This window comes from Trachurus japonicus, chromosome 20, assembly GCF_045865225.1.
Source record: "Trachurus japonicus isolate A0001 chromosome 20, Traja_1.0".
In the NCBI taxonomy this organism is placed as follows: Eukaryota; Metazoa; Chordata; class Actinopteri; order Carangiformes; family Carangidae; genus Trachurus; species Trachurus japonicus.
The window spans coordinates 8,711,573-8,727,773 of NC_140926.1; the positions used below are offsets into that span (position 1 = coordinate 8,711,573).

Here is a 16,201-nt window from a genome sequence, read left to right on the forward strand (position 1 = left end):
GCCAAGCTGCCAAGAGTGGGTCTTATGTTTACACTTATTTTGAGAAAAACAAACATGGAATATAAAATTTACTTTTAGGTGTTTTACCATAATATTACTGAAAATGTGACTTTTAATTATTTTTAGAGAAATTGCCAAGAGGGGACTTGGATCTCTGAGAGACATTTACCCATCAAAGAGTGGACCTCCACATACAGCAGTGGAGCTGTCTGCACCCATTCATTCACCTAATGAGTCCCTTGTTCAAAACAATGACTTTCTCAGTTTTCTTTCAAAAATGGATAATATAACTTTAGAGTTATCATTACTTATTTTAAAGTCTCTGTAGTACAAATTGTATATAAATATATAATCATGGCCACATTTGAGAGTGAATATTTTTTATTGAATTGCATGCAGTTCAGAAGTAACATGACTGCATGCACTAATATCAAGTTCTGCAGTATAAGCAACAACATTTACTTTAAACCGGCTTTAATATAGATTAATTCTTTTTTCTTAACAAAGATAATTTGCTCGTCCGTCTTTACTCATCCATAAATGCGTTGCCTCTGTCATTCTTAGCAGTCCAAGAGGGGATCTACTATCATCTCAATTTTAAATAGTCAAAATGCTCTAGACATTTGGTTTCAACCAATTAATAGGAAATAGGAATGCATTTTATTTATTGTTTTGCATTGCAGAAAAAAGGTCCACACTTGGTTCATATGGAATGACAGGGGTCCACTGTTGGCTGGTGCATAATGACACAGGTTCCCACTTAGTTAGCATGGAGTGACATACACACTCCATCATGTATGAATATGAAAGAAATAAGCAAAAGTGATCATTCTTAAGATATTTTTTTTTCATCAAAACTTAACACAAACATTTCTAATAAAGTAGCACCAATAATGTTTTCATTATTTTTAAATGTAGGTTGTACTACTGCAACACACATATCTACAGTCTATTAATTTTTCCCCTACAAGAGTTTTATACTCCTTGACTGCATTTTTGTTATAGGAAAAAAATATTTGAATTAAAACTAAGGGTTTTAGGTCATTTTAATGTACTTGCATCATGAATCTGTATTTATGAGGATGTATTTTATTTACTGTTTTACATTACAGAAAAAGGTCCACACTTGGTTTATATGGAATGACAGAGGTCCACTGTTGGTTGGTACGGAGTGACACACACACTCCAGCATGGGTGGATAAGCAGAAATGAGATAAATTGCTAAGTTTTAAGATACATTTTTAATCTAAATTTAATACAAACATTTGTAACTATTAATACACACAACACACACACACAAACACATGCAAACACACATATTTAAACTAAAGTAGCACTGGTGAAGTTGTCATTGTAGTTTTTTTAAAACATGGAATGTACTGTGAAAACTCAATGGCAACCTATCAAGATACTTAAGGGAATATTTCAGTTATTGACATTTATGGCTCAACAATAAAACATGTATGGGAAAATAAAGGAGGGGCTGGGGGGTCATCAGTTTGTCTGAGATACAAGGGATAATTCTTCTAGAGGATGGATTAACCTCACTAAGTAATATGATATACCACTGCAACACACCTTTTTACAGTCTGTCAAGTTTTTGACTTACTGAAGTTTCATACTCCTTGACTGCATTGTTGTCATGGGAAAACTACTTTAAATAACTAAACTCAGGATTCAACATGATCTGATGGCCCAGAGCCACAAAGTGTTATTCTGTAGTCACCTAATGTCCCATATAGATGAAGCTCTGTGGTGGCCACCTATTGTCACTCTTCTACTTTTTAACAGCACATGGTTTCAATCAATTTTAATGTACTTGCATTCTAAATATATATTAATAGGGATGCATTTTACTTATTGTTTTGCATTGCAGAAAAAAAAGGTCCACACTTGGTTTATATGGAATGACAGGGGTCCACTGTTGGTTGGTGCATAATGACACAGGTTCCCACTTAGTTAGCATGGAGTGACATACACACTCCATCATGTATGAATATGAAAGAAATAAGCAAAAGTGATCATTCTTAAGATATTTTTTTTCATCAAAACTCAACACAAACATTTCTAATAAAGTAGCACCAATAATGTTTTCATTATTTTTAAATGTAGGTTGTACTACTGCAACACACATATCTACAGTCTATTAATTTTTCCCCTACAAGAGTTTTATACTCCTTGACTGCATTTTTGTTATAGGAAAAAATATTTGAATTAAAACTAAGGGTTTTAGGTCATTTTAATGTACTTGCATCATGAATCTGTATTTATGAGGATGTATTTTATTTACTGTTTTACATTACAGAAAAAGGTCCACACTTGGTTTATATGGAATGACAGAGGTCCACTGTTGGTTGGTACGGAGTGACACACACACTCCAGCATGGGTGGATAAGCAGAAATGAGATAAATTGCTAAGTTTTAAGATACATTTTTAATCTAAATTTAATACAAACATTTGTAACTATTAATACACACAGCACACACACACAAACACATGCAAACACACATATTTAAACTAAAGTAGCACTGGTGAAGTTGTCATTGTAGTTTTTTTAAAACATGGAATGTACTGTGAAAACTCAATGGCAACCTATCAAGATACTTAAGGGAATATTTCAGTTATTGACATTTATGGCTCAACAATAAAACATGTATGGGAAAATAAAGGAGGCGCTGGGGGGTCATCAGTTTGTCTGAGATACAAGGGATAATTCTTCTAGAGGATGGATTAACCTCACTAAATAATATGATATACCACTGCAACACACCTTTTTACAGTCTGTCAAGTTTTTGACTTACTGAAGTTTCATACTCCTTGACTGCATTGTTGTCATGGGAAAACTACTTTAAATAACTAAACTCAGGATTCAACATGGTCTGATGGCCCAGAGCCACAAAGTGTTATTCTGTAGTCACCTAATGTCCCATATAGATGAAGCTCTGTGGTGGCCACCTATTGTCACTCTTCTACTTTTTAACAGCACATGGTTTCAATCAATTTGAATGTACTTGCATTCTAAATATATATTAATAGGGATGCATTTTACTTATTGTTTTGCATTGCAGAAAAAAAAAGGTCCACACTTGGTTTATATGGAATGACAGGGGTCCACTGTTGGTTGGTGCATAATGATACAAGTGCCCACTTAGTTAGCATGAAGTGAAATACACACTCCATCATGTATGAATAAGAAAGAAATTAGCAAAAGTGATCATCCGTAAGAGAACTCTTTCATCACAGCTCCACGTTACACTTGTTCCAGGCTCTGCCCGTCGTTTTTCTCTAGAAATAGAAAACTTTTTCCAACTTTTTTATCTCCGTAGCGATCGCACTCGTCTTCTCCTTCTTCTTCACTTCTTGCTCTGATCTACAGTCTCATTCGTTCTACACATCCCAGAAGCCCCAAAATTACTCACAGTGTGGGCGACAGCGTCCCCATTTACCAGCCGCAGAAAACTGTGTTTGACATATGTCAATGGCACTCAATGAGTTAAGTGGGAGGTACACAATAAATCTAATTCTAATCAAATTTATTTTGAAAACAAATAGTAGACTGGCAATCTGATTCAGTGATTAATTTGTTACACATTTTGGGTTGCTTCCTAATGATTTTTTGATGTTTTAGTACCCAGCCAAACACAAGTGTGTATATTCCTTACTATCTACAGTATGTATGTGCCTTGTAGGCACTTTACTTGCAAGTGTGTGTATGCAGTGTTTTATAAATCTGAATATTTTTTGTCACATCACATCTACCCCGACACTTTAGAGCGCTTCTGTCTCGACGCCGTGTTTGCCTTCGTTCTGACCTGAACACAGCATGTGTTGTTTGGGTTAGAAACATGCACATTTGCAAAGGAAAAAAAGCTAAATCGATTAGCGGAATCATTAAGCATGCACACACACAATCCCAAGGAAATGATCACGTGGGAACCAGTTCTGAAGAGGAACCGGTTCTCAGTTCCCACCCATAGACTTCAGTCTATGATGTGGACACAAAAGCATTCCTCTACATTGAAGTAGTGAAGTCATCAACACTCATGTATTTCACAGATCCTAAATCCTGGGTACACACATAGAGATTCTCTAAATTTCAACCAATTTTTTTTATCTGTGAAAGACCCCACACATGAAGATAAAAAATCTGTGATTGAACAGTTTTTGATCGTATTGTGTGTGGTGTGCTGTGATATTCCAAACACAGCTCACCACACACATTAAGATTTTTCAGAATCTTGACCCTCCGGTCAGAAAACTCAGAAAGAGATCAGTATTGTTGTAGCTACTCTTTCGGGTCTATTTCTGGAATGAACAATGAGAGCGATGTAATTTTTTTTTAATGAAAGCGGGACACTTCAGCCTTTACAACGATCCCGTCTGTGTGTGTCTGTGTGTCTGTGGCTTCGGACGCCGAGCAGTCAAGCGGCTGTGAGCGGCGGTCACATGATCGCTTAAACATGGCTGCTCTATTGCTGGCTGTTGCCGGCTATGATCGCTACCGTCTTTGCTATCGGCTATCAGGAAATCTCCCGTGTATGCGTGAATGTCTGTGTGAACCTCATGTAATGCCAGGGCTGCACCGTGGCTCTCTGTGGGATTGCCGGTGTTGTGTCGAGAAGTGGCTTGCCCCGAGCAGCATGCAGAGCTTGGCAAGCAGGCACTTCTCAGCACAACACCAGCTTTAGATGACTTTTGATTTGTAAATATTGAACATGTTTAATATTTACGATTATCGGCGTCAAACGTTTTCCGAGGCGATTGTTGTGAGAATTTTGACTCTTAACACACCACACACTACAAGAGAATCTCATAAAATAATCTTAAGACCTTAGGATAATCGGCCGATTTTTGTCTTTGGTCGGAAGGGGGAAAATCGGGGCAAAATCAGCCCGATTATCTTTATGTGTGTGGTAGGCTTAACTCTACCTCCACTCTCCACTCTAAATGTGGAACTGGCTTCTGAGAAGTGAGTGAAGTGAGTGAGGCCTTTAAATCTGTGCCAGACGACTTGTGTCAGTCCTTGACTGTTGGCAGTGTGGGGGATGGTTTCTTGTAGCTGACGATGGTCGTTAGCAACTCTGAAGGGCAACCTGGAAAAGACTAACATCCTTCAGCCAAGATCTTATATCCAAATCAGACTAGCAGACAATGGAATTCCCCAGTCCTAGGTTGGCCATGTGCTACACACCTATGGACTTCTGTGACAACTGTAAAGAGTGGGTGTCCCAGCAATAATCCACCCTGTCAAGTCTTTGATGAGTTTTGTAAAGGTGTGTGATGCCTTGTGATCAGTATAATATTTTGTCAGCCTTTATATGATCTACCATTGTGTGCCAGTAGAAATGTTGTCTGAAATTAGGATTAATCAGATTGCCAGAGATACAGGGGATAAATCAGCTATAGTGGATGGAATAACTCCAAAATACCCACTGTTGAACTACTGCAACACACATTTTTACTTACCAAACTGTTAGCTCTACTGGAGTTCATGTATACCTGTCTGAATATTTTTGGTCCACAACAAAAATGAAAACTAAAGCTAAATTTGTGTTTTTTTCTGTATATTACACACTGTATCACATCGTCATACACATCTATAGATGAAATTGGTGTATAAATTGAAACCTAATTTAAAGTTGTCAAAAGGTACAGGATTGGCACAGGATCAGAGAGTTTACATTAAGTGGGAAGTACACAATAAAAGCTGTATTCAGTTCACACTGGTGCTCAGCAGAAATGGGTCTGATTGCTTTCAGGATGTGTGGATTGTACATTCAACAATCCCATATTACCTTATTCATAGCATCTGAAGTGGATTATAAACAAATTCAATTAATTGTGTTCAGAAGATGGTTATCTAATTAATGTATATTTTTAAGTAATTCATTTCGTATCTATTTTGGTTGTTTCCTAATGATTTTCTTTCGTTTCAGTACCCAGCTAAACACAAGTGTGTATATTCCTTATTATCTAGGTATAACCTTGTGCATGTTGTAGTAAGCAATGTGACTTCATTACATTTACACACAGTTTTCTAAGTCGAGTTGAACATTTTTAATGGGGTTTCAGTCTATGATGTGGGCACAAATCATTCCTCTACATTGAAGTAGTTAAGTCGCCAGCACTCATGTATTTCACAGATCCTAACTTTAAGGTAGAGTTGTTGAACTGGGATCTGAGAAGTGAGTGAATGGAGTGAGAGCGGAGTGAGAGCCAGATGACCTGTGTCAGTCCTTGAGTGTGGGCAGTGTGGGGGATGGTTTGTCGTCGCTGACGATGGTCGTTAAGCTTTTTCAGGTTGGGCTTCAGAGTTTCTACCTTCTTTCAGCCAATATCTTATATCCAAATCAGACCGACTGAGACACAGGTATTCCCAGGTCTTAGGTTGGCCATGTGCTACCTACGCACCTATGGCCTTTGGTGACTCAACTTCTGTGGCAACTGTAAAGAGTGGGTGTACCAGCAATATTCCATTTTGTCTAAAGAATTGTCAGTTCTTTGATGAGTTTTGTGAAGGTGTGTTATAATATTCTGTGACAGGGCCTTTATATGAGCCACCATTGTCTGCTAGTAGTAATGCTGTCTGAGAACAATTAACATGGAATAAGAAATTAGGATTCATCAGATTGTCATGGATACAGGGAATATGTCAGTGTGTGGACGGAAATAACCCCAAAACCCCCCCTGTTAAATTACTCATTAAAAGGTATTTAGAAAATCAAGGGAAACAAAGGAATGCATAAATATAAAAACACATGCAAAGCCTTACAAAGCCTTGTAAAGGACAATTAGGACACAGCAAGAACTATATTCCTCAGACACGGTCCACACCACTGTCAACTTTTTTTTATTTGTGTTGCAGCAGTTCAACATTGAGCTATTTGGGGTTATTCCATCCACACAATGCCTTATCCCTTGTATCTCTGACAATCTGATGAATCCTAATTTCTTGTGCCATGTTAAGTAAGCTGTTGTTCCCAGACAACATTTCTGGCAGAGAATGGTAGCTCATAAAAATGCTCTGTGACTCTATATTGCATTTACCCATGTCTCAGTCAGTCTGATTTGAATGTAAGTAAGTGGAGTGAAATGCACACTCCATCATGTATGAATAAGAAAGAAATAAGCAAAAGTGATCATCCTTAAGAGAAATTTTTCATCAAAACTTAACACAAACATTTCAAATAAAGTAGCTCAGATAAATACAGTGGGGCCAGGCCGTTAAGTGCTTTGAAAAGTTATATGTTAAGAACAGGAGTAATGTGCTCACGTCTATTAGTGTTAGTTAAAAGACGGGCAGCAGCGTTTGGGACAAGTTGGAGGCGACTGAGTGAAGACTGGGAGACGCCAACATAAAGTGCATTGCAATAGTCCAATCTAGAAACTGATTACTGCAACGTATGGATGGCTTTCTCGAGGTCGTGACAGTTTAAAAACATTTTGACTGTGTGAATGTGTGTGGCAATAGTTTAACATAGGGATCCTCTCAATTAATTATCCCTTGTATCTCTGACAAACTGATGATCCCCCATTCCCTCTGTATTTTCCCATATCAAATTGTCGTATATCAGTAGGCTACCTCTTTGATGGTTTACTTGTACATAATATCACCGTAGGTTGCCATTGAGTTTTCACAGTACCCCCCACATAAAAAAACACAACATTACCGTTGCTACTTCATTATAAATGTTTGTATTAAGTTTTGATGAAAGTTTTGAGCTTTTGAGGTTAATCCATCCTCTAGAAGAATTATCCCTTGTATCTCAGACAAACTGATGACCCTCCAGCTCCTCTTTTATTTTCCCATACATGTTTTATTGTTGATCCATAAATGTCAATAACTGAAATATTCCCTTAAGTATCATGATAGGTTGCCATTGAGTTTTCACAGTAACTAACCCTAAGTAAACTAAATATGTGTGTTTGCATGTGTTTGTGTGTGTGTGTGTTATGTGTATTGATAGTTACAAATGTTTGTATTAAATTTAGATTTAAAATGTATCTTAAAACTTAGCAATTTCTCTCATTTCTGCTTATCCACCCATGCTGGAGTGTGTGTGTCACTCCGCACCAACCAACAGTGGACCCATGTCATTCCATATAAACCAAGTGTGGACCTTTTTCTGTAATGTAAAACAGTAAATAAAATACATCCTTATAAATACAGATTCATGATGCAAGTACATTAAAATGACTTAAAACCCTGAGTTTTAATTCAAATATTTTTCCTATAACAAAAATGCAGTCAAGGAGTATAAAACTCATGTAGGGGAAAAATTAATAGACTGTAGATATGTGTGTTGCAGTAGTAGGCTACACCCTACATTTAAAAATAATGAAAACATTATTGGTGCTACTTTATTAGAAATGTTTGTGTTAAGTTTTGATGAAAAATTTCTCTTACAGATGATCACTTTTGCTTATTTCTTTCTTATTCATACATGATGGAGTGTGTATTTCACTCCATGCTAACTAAGTGGGAACTTGTATCATTATGCACCAACCAACAGTGGACCCCTGTCATTCCATATAAACCAAGTGTGGACCTTTTTCTACAACGTAAATCAACGAATAATTCCTATACAGATTTATGACGCAAATACATTAAAATTAATTGAAATCACATGCATTTAAAAAGTAAAAGTCTGACCATAGGTGGCCCCAACAGGGATTCATTTATATGAGATGTACGTGGCCAAAAAGTAACTTTTTGTGGCTCTGAGCCATCAGGCCATGTCAAACTGTGAGTAGTTTAAGTATTTTCCCGTGACAACAATGCAGTTAAGTAGTATAAAACACCAGTACAGTGAAAAATTAATAGACTGTAGAAATGTGTCTGGCAATAGTTTAACATAGGGACTTTGTGAGATTAATCCTCTCAATGAATTATCCCTTGTATCTCTGACAAACTGATGATCTCCCAAACCCTCTGTATTTTCCCCAAAGATAACAAATTGCCGTGCCAATACTTTAATATCAGTTACTCTTTGATGGTTTACTTGTACATAATATATCATCGTAGGTTGCCATTGAGTTTTCTGTAATATAAAACAGTAAATAAAATACATCCTTATGAATACAGATTTATGATGCAAGTACATTAAGATTACCCTAAATCCTAAAACCCTCTATTAAAAAATGAATAGACTGTAGAAATGTGTGTTGCAGTAGTACACCCTACATTTAAAAAATAATTACAACATTATTGGTGCTACTTTATTAGAAATGTTTGTTTTAAGTTTTGATGAAAGTTTTCTCTTAAAAACTATCACTTTTGCTTATTTCTTTCTTATTCATACATGATGGAGTGTGTATGTCACTCCATGCTAACTAAGTGGGATCGTGTGTCATTATGCACCAACCAACAGTGGACCCCTGTCATTCCATATAAACCAAGTGTGGACCTTTTTCTGCAATGTAAGTCAACTAATAATTCCTATACAGATTGAGAACACATGTATATTGTAAAATTGAAACCCTGTGCTTAAAAAAACTGGACAAGCAACAATAGCAAGGTCAATTATTTTTAATGTTTAATCAGAATTCAACAGAAATTATCTAAATGACCATTTTATCTCAAAATTGTGTCATGGGTGATCAATTTTTTCAATATTTTAAAATTTCTATTATACCTAATACAGTGTTGAGTTTAAACTTAAGACATCCATGAAACTGGGACCTTCATATTTTGTTACGAAGAATAACAAATTATGTTTCAAGGTACTGGTTTGTTCACTAAGGAGCCTGTTTGATAGCCTCTCTACAGTCTGAAAGGCTGCCGGGGCTGCAAGTCGTTCACACTATGGAGGAGTGTAAGAAACGACGTGTGTGAATGAGTCGTTAAAACCCCTGCTCCAGCCTGCCAGGGCACTGCTGAATATGGTATTTTACACACACACACACTCAGGTCCCCTCTTGGCTAAAGTTAAAAAAATTAACCAGAAGGTTTTTCACATGATTTTAAGTTGATTTAAAGCATGTCCAACAGGGGACCTAAAAAAAGTCCCCTGTTGGCTGCTTGGTCCCCTGTTGGTGAATGTGTAACGACGCCGATGTCCCCTCTTAGATAGGAACAACAGTGCACACACACACACACACACACACACACACACACACACACACACACAGAAGCTTTCACTTTGTCTTCTGACTCTGATTATGTTTTGAGGACTCCTCCGTCTCCCCAGCTTTTAGGATTGAAGCATTTTCAGGCTGCCTGATAAAGGCTAAAACAAACAGACTCGTCTGATGTTTTATTCAGTAGTAGTCCAGCAGCTATTTTTAAAACACACACACAACACAAGGAAAAAAAGAGAAAAAAACACAACAAAACACTGGGGCTGCAGGTGAGTGGCAGCTTCACCCATTCCCTCCTCTCCTCACTCCATTAGCCTCTGCAGAGCCAGCCATGCAAGGATTACGGGGCCAGGCTTGCTGTCTAATTTCAGAGATGTTAAATTCACTCTGGGCAATGTGGGATTCACTCAGGAGAGTCATCAAAGTGTTCAGGCCGAGCGAGCTGAAAGCACGAGTCGGGGGGGGGGTGAGGATGAAATTGGACATCAGAAAATCTGAGAACGAGCCTGTGCTTCAAGGTTGAAATAAAAGTTTATCATCTCATCTTAAAGACGTGTTTAGGGCGAGGGGCGAGGGGGGTCAACGCTGAGGAACTAACTGGGCAGACATTAAGTCATGTAGTGACATGTCATGCCCTGAGCAGCTATTAGATATCATTTATGGTTGAAAGCCTTATTGAGTGTAATATTCCAAAAACAGACTGGATTTTCCTGAAACACCAGATATATAAATACTCTTATTCGCTGGAGGAGCTGAAAAGATCAATGCCACAGATGTAGGTCTGCTAAATATGAAGCTACAAGCAGCAGCGATTAGCTCAGCTTAGCTTAGCATATAGCCTGGCTCCGTCTGTAGCCAACAAAATGTGTTTTTTTTGTTGAATAATTAGACATATCAAGGTTATTCTGTGGCTGCATGTGTTTTATTTCAGGTCTACAGAAGCTCCTTTTCTTCCAAATGCATACAGGGGATAATATTTGGAGCACAAAATCCTGATGATGAGCAAATCTAACAGTCACAGTTTTTGTTTTACAAACAATAAGGACAAAGATTTGGATGTGCACATCTTTATTCATTAAGCCTCTGTAGATTTTCTGTGAAAATATTTCCCTCTGAGGGCGAAGGAAGAAACTTGCCAGCGGTCCAAATGTGTTTTAATTATAGATGACTTAATGAATAGATGACTTAATTCTCCCTGCATCTTAATTCAGCTCAGCACGCCAGTGAAAATGAACGTTCAAGTGGGGATAAAAATGAGCTGTTGACCATATCTAAAGCCCTTTTTCATTCTCCATCTCTATTCTGAGGATCTTTATATAGTCTTTATATATTTTTCCATAATCTACAGTGCAAGGGGTTTTTTTTTTCCTTGCACTATGCATCACTAATGTGTTCTTGTGGGAGACGGTATTAACATATCTTTTGTAAGTCAAAGGCTTTATTAAGTGAATATTTTTCAGAGGCGACTGACCAATTAGTGAACTTACATTCACAGTAATGAGAATATAAACAGCAGCATTAGCAGGATCCACCTGCACCGTCGATGCAGATGTTCATGCTGATTACATCCTAATCAATTCAAACTCCAGGCAGGAAAAGTGACCTGCAAGTCCTGAGCCTAAAAAACACCAGCTGTTCCTACTAATTACCGGACTGGATATATGATTATTGTCATTCATATTCGTCATTAATAAAGAAGTCGTATCAAATTGGCTCATAGATTCACATATGCGCCAGAGGTATTTCCAATACTAGTATCAGTATTGGTAAAATTATTCATTCATTCATCATAAGAGGAATCGATTTTGTTGAAGTGGCGGTCAGTTCATTTCTTCACATGCTAGTTTTGTGATGACAGCTGTTCTATCATGATGACCACACAGAAATGCACTGTTCCTTTTTATTGGAAAACAAATGTCAGTCTTTGTGTTTCACTTCTGATACAATGAACATGATATTATAAATCTGCTTACTGTAGCTTAGAATAACAGCATATAGTGCGGAGGTGGTCTTTGATTTAATCTGATATTACTGCTACTTACTGCTGGGTATGGTTTCAGCTCTCTGATGCTCTTGATGTGATTTCAGCGGAGGGTGATGACATCTAATCAATCATTACGACTGCACGTCTTCCTGTGTTTCTCCCTCTGACACACATCGCACATTTTAAACCGTAGAACCCCGACCCTGTCGTCTCATAAACGCCTCGCGGTGCCTCGGGGTGCGGCAGCAGCACCCTCTCTCAGCTCAAGGCTGCGGTTTTCTAATTAAACCTCCTGGGGACTTGAGGAGAGAGCAGCAGCACCAGCGCTGTCAAAGAGCCACAGACACTTTCACAGCGCTACAAGCAAAGACAGAAAATCCTATCAAAGTAATGAACCCGAGGGCAGACTTTTAACCCCTCGTAAAGTCTGCACGTTGAGGCATTTTCACTCTAATGAGAGGAAGCAATTAAACTGCTGGGTCATGTTGCTGACTTCAGCTTCAGCTTATAGGAGTCTGAGGAAAGCTGCAATGTGGCCTAAGACAGTGCTTATTAGCACCTACGATGCCACGAAGAACCTTCTGCTAATGGTGCTGAAGACAAGACCCGGAGGCTGGAGAAACTGCTGCCACGGTGACAGGATGAGCTGAACAGAAACCAGGCTGTGGTATCAAAGACTGGGCTTGTATAAATCTTTGCAAAAAAAAAAAGCACAGACACTTCTGCTTATAAATAATTTTGACTTAGTTCCATAACTGAGACACAAAGACGGAGAGTGGGTGGGTGAAGCGCGCTCGACTAAATCAGTGCAGTCTCGGGGGGACAGCTGGCACTCAGGCCGTCATCTCATCGCGTGTGACTGAGCCTTACCTTTCCGAAGTCCCTGACGTCAAAAAGGTCAAAGGCCTCGAACAGCTCGCTCTTCTTCATGCCGAAAATCTCGCTGCACGCTGCCAGAAAAGTCCTGATGTTCTTCAGGCACAGGAACTGTGTTAGGAGGAGACAGAAAGAGTTCATGTGTGAGTGACTCATGTAAATGCCCAGACAGAACCACATGCATGGTTGATATGATGTGTTTTGTTTTTTTTTATCTTTCGTTTTTTCCTTTTCCAGAAAACTATGTGACTTGAAAAAGAAAAAAGAAATCAGTCTATTCCCCACTCTGCCTGCTGGCTTTCTCTCTGGCTGTCTAATCAGGCCGTGCAGCCGAGGACACTGGAGGACCACGGCTCTGAAAGATGGATGAATCTGTGTTTATAGGCACCATGAGAGCATCTTGGTTCATTAATATGATGTATTTCCTGTAGAAATAGGCCAGTGGAGTGGTGGCTAATTAGCAGAAGAAAAGAGAGAAAGTCAGAGATCTTGTCTACCCATATACTGATACAGTATGATGATGTCACCGCTACAGTAATGTAATCGAAACTGAGATCTGTGACTGCGGCTCAAACCGGCGGACACTGAAAGATTTCTCTCTAATGTGTCGGATGACAAACAGTTCCTCGCTCTGTGATGATAGGAGGCTTCAGCTGTGAAATCAACAGAGCATCTTCACAGTGTTTTAACAAGTTCAGCTGCAATGGAGGAGCTGTGACAAACAGAGGGAATCGGATTTGTCAACTTTAAAACTGCCAAAGCCTCATAATAACTTTTAAAACTAGGGGAGAAAAAAAGAATTATGACAATATTGTACTGTGTGGGGGGGAAAAAAAGTTTCACACATGAAAAGACCAGACTGAGATGACATTAAAACACATTATGCATATTTGACATTTAAAACTTTCCTGGAAAAAATCAGGAAGTTTGAGTTTGAGGGTTTTCTGCGAAAAACTTCCTTTTAATATCTGCTCTGTCATGATATCTGCAGTCTGTCAGCGCAGGTCGACTGTGATTCACTCCAACTGAGTCCTGCAGTGGCCTTAAAATGACGCACCGCACTTTAAGAACAAACAAATTCACAAAACATCTTCATCAGTTCAGTGACTTGGGGTTTGAATCACAATTTGGAGCAGAATAACAAGGTCCACAGGTCAGGTTCATCACTTTTTAGTGTCCCCTGGAAGCACATAACATCATGTTGTATTTGCTACACGTGTTGTCTAATTAATGAATTTGCATATTTTCTCTCTCTCAGGGCCACCGTAGTGTCCTGTTAGTCATGCCCAGAGACAGATGTTCTGCTAGCACTGACATTAGCAGCATCAAAGCTCCAACAGTCCAGTCCAGACACATCATGGATATTAAAAAAAAAAAAAAAGAAGCTCTGGTGCCAAGAGCTCGCTGCTGCTTCACTACAAATCCCAGAGGTCACCTGTTCCTGTAACCTCGGCCCATCTGTGATCCTTTTCACAGGATTTCGTTGATAAAGTGGCAACATGAGGAGAAGAAAAGAAAAAAACACACTATTTCTTTTGCATTGCGGGAAAAGCCATTCCTGGCAATGCACCTTCACCAGGAACAAATCAAATCAAATGATCAATAAAGTAACTCCTCTAATAAACAAGGTCATTTTACTGAGACCGCCTCTTAACTGTGAGCTAATGATTTTAAATGGAGCTTCATCCAGGAGCTATTTATCCAAATTATGCTCTGAACGCTGCCCAGAAACACTCACTACACTGAGAAACAAAAGCCACAGCATTAGGTAGTATTACCGAGGTGGTGGTGACTGGTCTGTATAAAGAGTGCAGGGCAGAAGGCGGGCAGGGGGTGGGGGGGTGAGAGAGGAAGGTGTCAACATATCGTAGTTAACCAATGTGCAATATGTGTGTCTTACGCCCATTAGCCTTCCTGTAGTTGATACAGGATGGAACAAAAGAGGATGCTGATGAAAGAGATGAGTCAGGAAGTGATGTGTTTTGCCACATCACTGTGCATCACAGAGCTGGGATCAGCTTCAACAACATGACCTCATCCCTATATATCCGTGTACGCGAGTTGATTATCATTAGACGGACACTCGCATTGTCCTTACCCCCAGCGCGCTGCTAACGCCTGCGCTAGTTAATGTTAATGTCAGGAGCGAGATTATTGTAATCATGAGTAATGTGGGTCATGCAAAGACGATGGTGAGACGGAGAGTAGGGAGAGACAGCCAACACAAAGACCAACTCTGTGGTTGTGGTCTGTGCTTCTGAGTAGTGAGACTCTGTGGGTGCATCAGTGCAAGGAACTAAAGTTTAACATGAGCAAAGACAAGTGAAACTGTGCCGCAGTTCACACAGAGAATTAAGAAACTCAAATAGGACAAGAAAAAAAGGAGTTGGAGAGTGCTCAAACAACATTGTAAATGTTAAAAAAAACACTGAATTAGTGCCATTAAAATCATTACAGCTGAACTACTTCAGTTTTAGTTGCATGGGAGGGAATTGAGCTGCTTTGACGTCAAAATCCCTCATTTTGTCCAGTTTCTCCTTTAATTTATTAATAATCTACAACACCTGACCCTCCAGAGATACGTATATTCATTTAAACATGCTTCATCATCACACTCTCCTTCTTCTTTTTCATATTGGGCAACAGCCTCACAGGAAGCTGATTTCATCAGTCGTTTCCTGTTCCTTAAAAAGGGGCAGCACTCCATGCTATAATGTTAACATGTAGAGGATTCAGAGGCCTGACTGTGATCATGTTTGACAACCTGCGAGAAAATAATTCAGTCAGTGTCATCTTGAAAAACAAACTGTGGAGAGGAAGCGGAGCTGCCGAAGCCACTCAGTTATTCTTAACACACCTTCACCCTCGTGGTCCAATGAAAGATCTGATTTGTCTGCACAAGCTCATGGCCATGCATCAAATATGAAATGCTTCTCCATTCCAATTGAATTAGGGCTTTACAGATGGTTTCACAGGAGAAAAGCCCCCAAGCCAGAGAGCTCCAGATAAGAGGCAGCGTAAAGAGCGAGCAGCAAGTGAATAATATTGAATGTTTACACTTGTACACATCACTTTCTTTTATCGCACGAGCACATCTTGTCTGCCTGGAGTCTGCGGAGTCCCAAAGGACCTCGGCATATTATCTGAGGGAAGCAGCTTCACACAGCACACATATATGAAAGACAGTGGTATGTGCTGCACTGAGCTGAAGACAGTAGCAGCATGAGGCAGCTGCTAACTGCTCCACTGTCAGCTCTCCT

The 16,201-nt window shown here is 39.1% G+C and overlaps 1 protein-coding gene across 4 annotated transcripts in view; it reads right to left on the reverse strand.

Moving 5' to 3' along the window:
• The window catches only part of vav3a (vav guanine nucleotide exchange factor 3a), a 99,350-nt gene that overhangs the window by 70,546 nt on the left and 12,603 nt on the right, over nucleotides 1–16,201 (reverse strand). For all 4 annotated transcript variants that reach the window (XM_085764038.1, XM_085764036.1, XM_085764039.1 and 1 more), the window contains exon 2: nucleotides 12,936–13,052. In XM_085764038.1, the coding sequence (XP_085620164.1) occupies nucleotides 12,936–13,052 (117 nt within the window). The remainder of the gene's footprint in view (nucleotides 1–12,935; nucleotides 13,053–16,201) is intronic.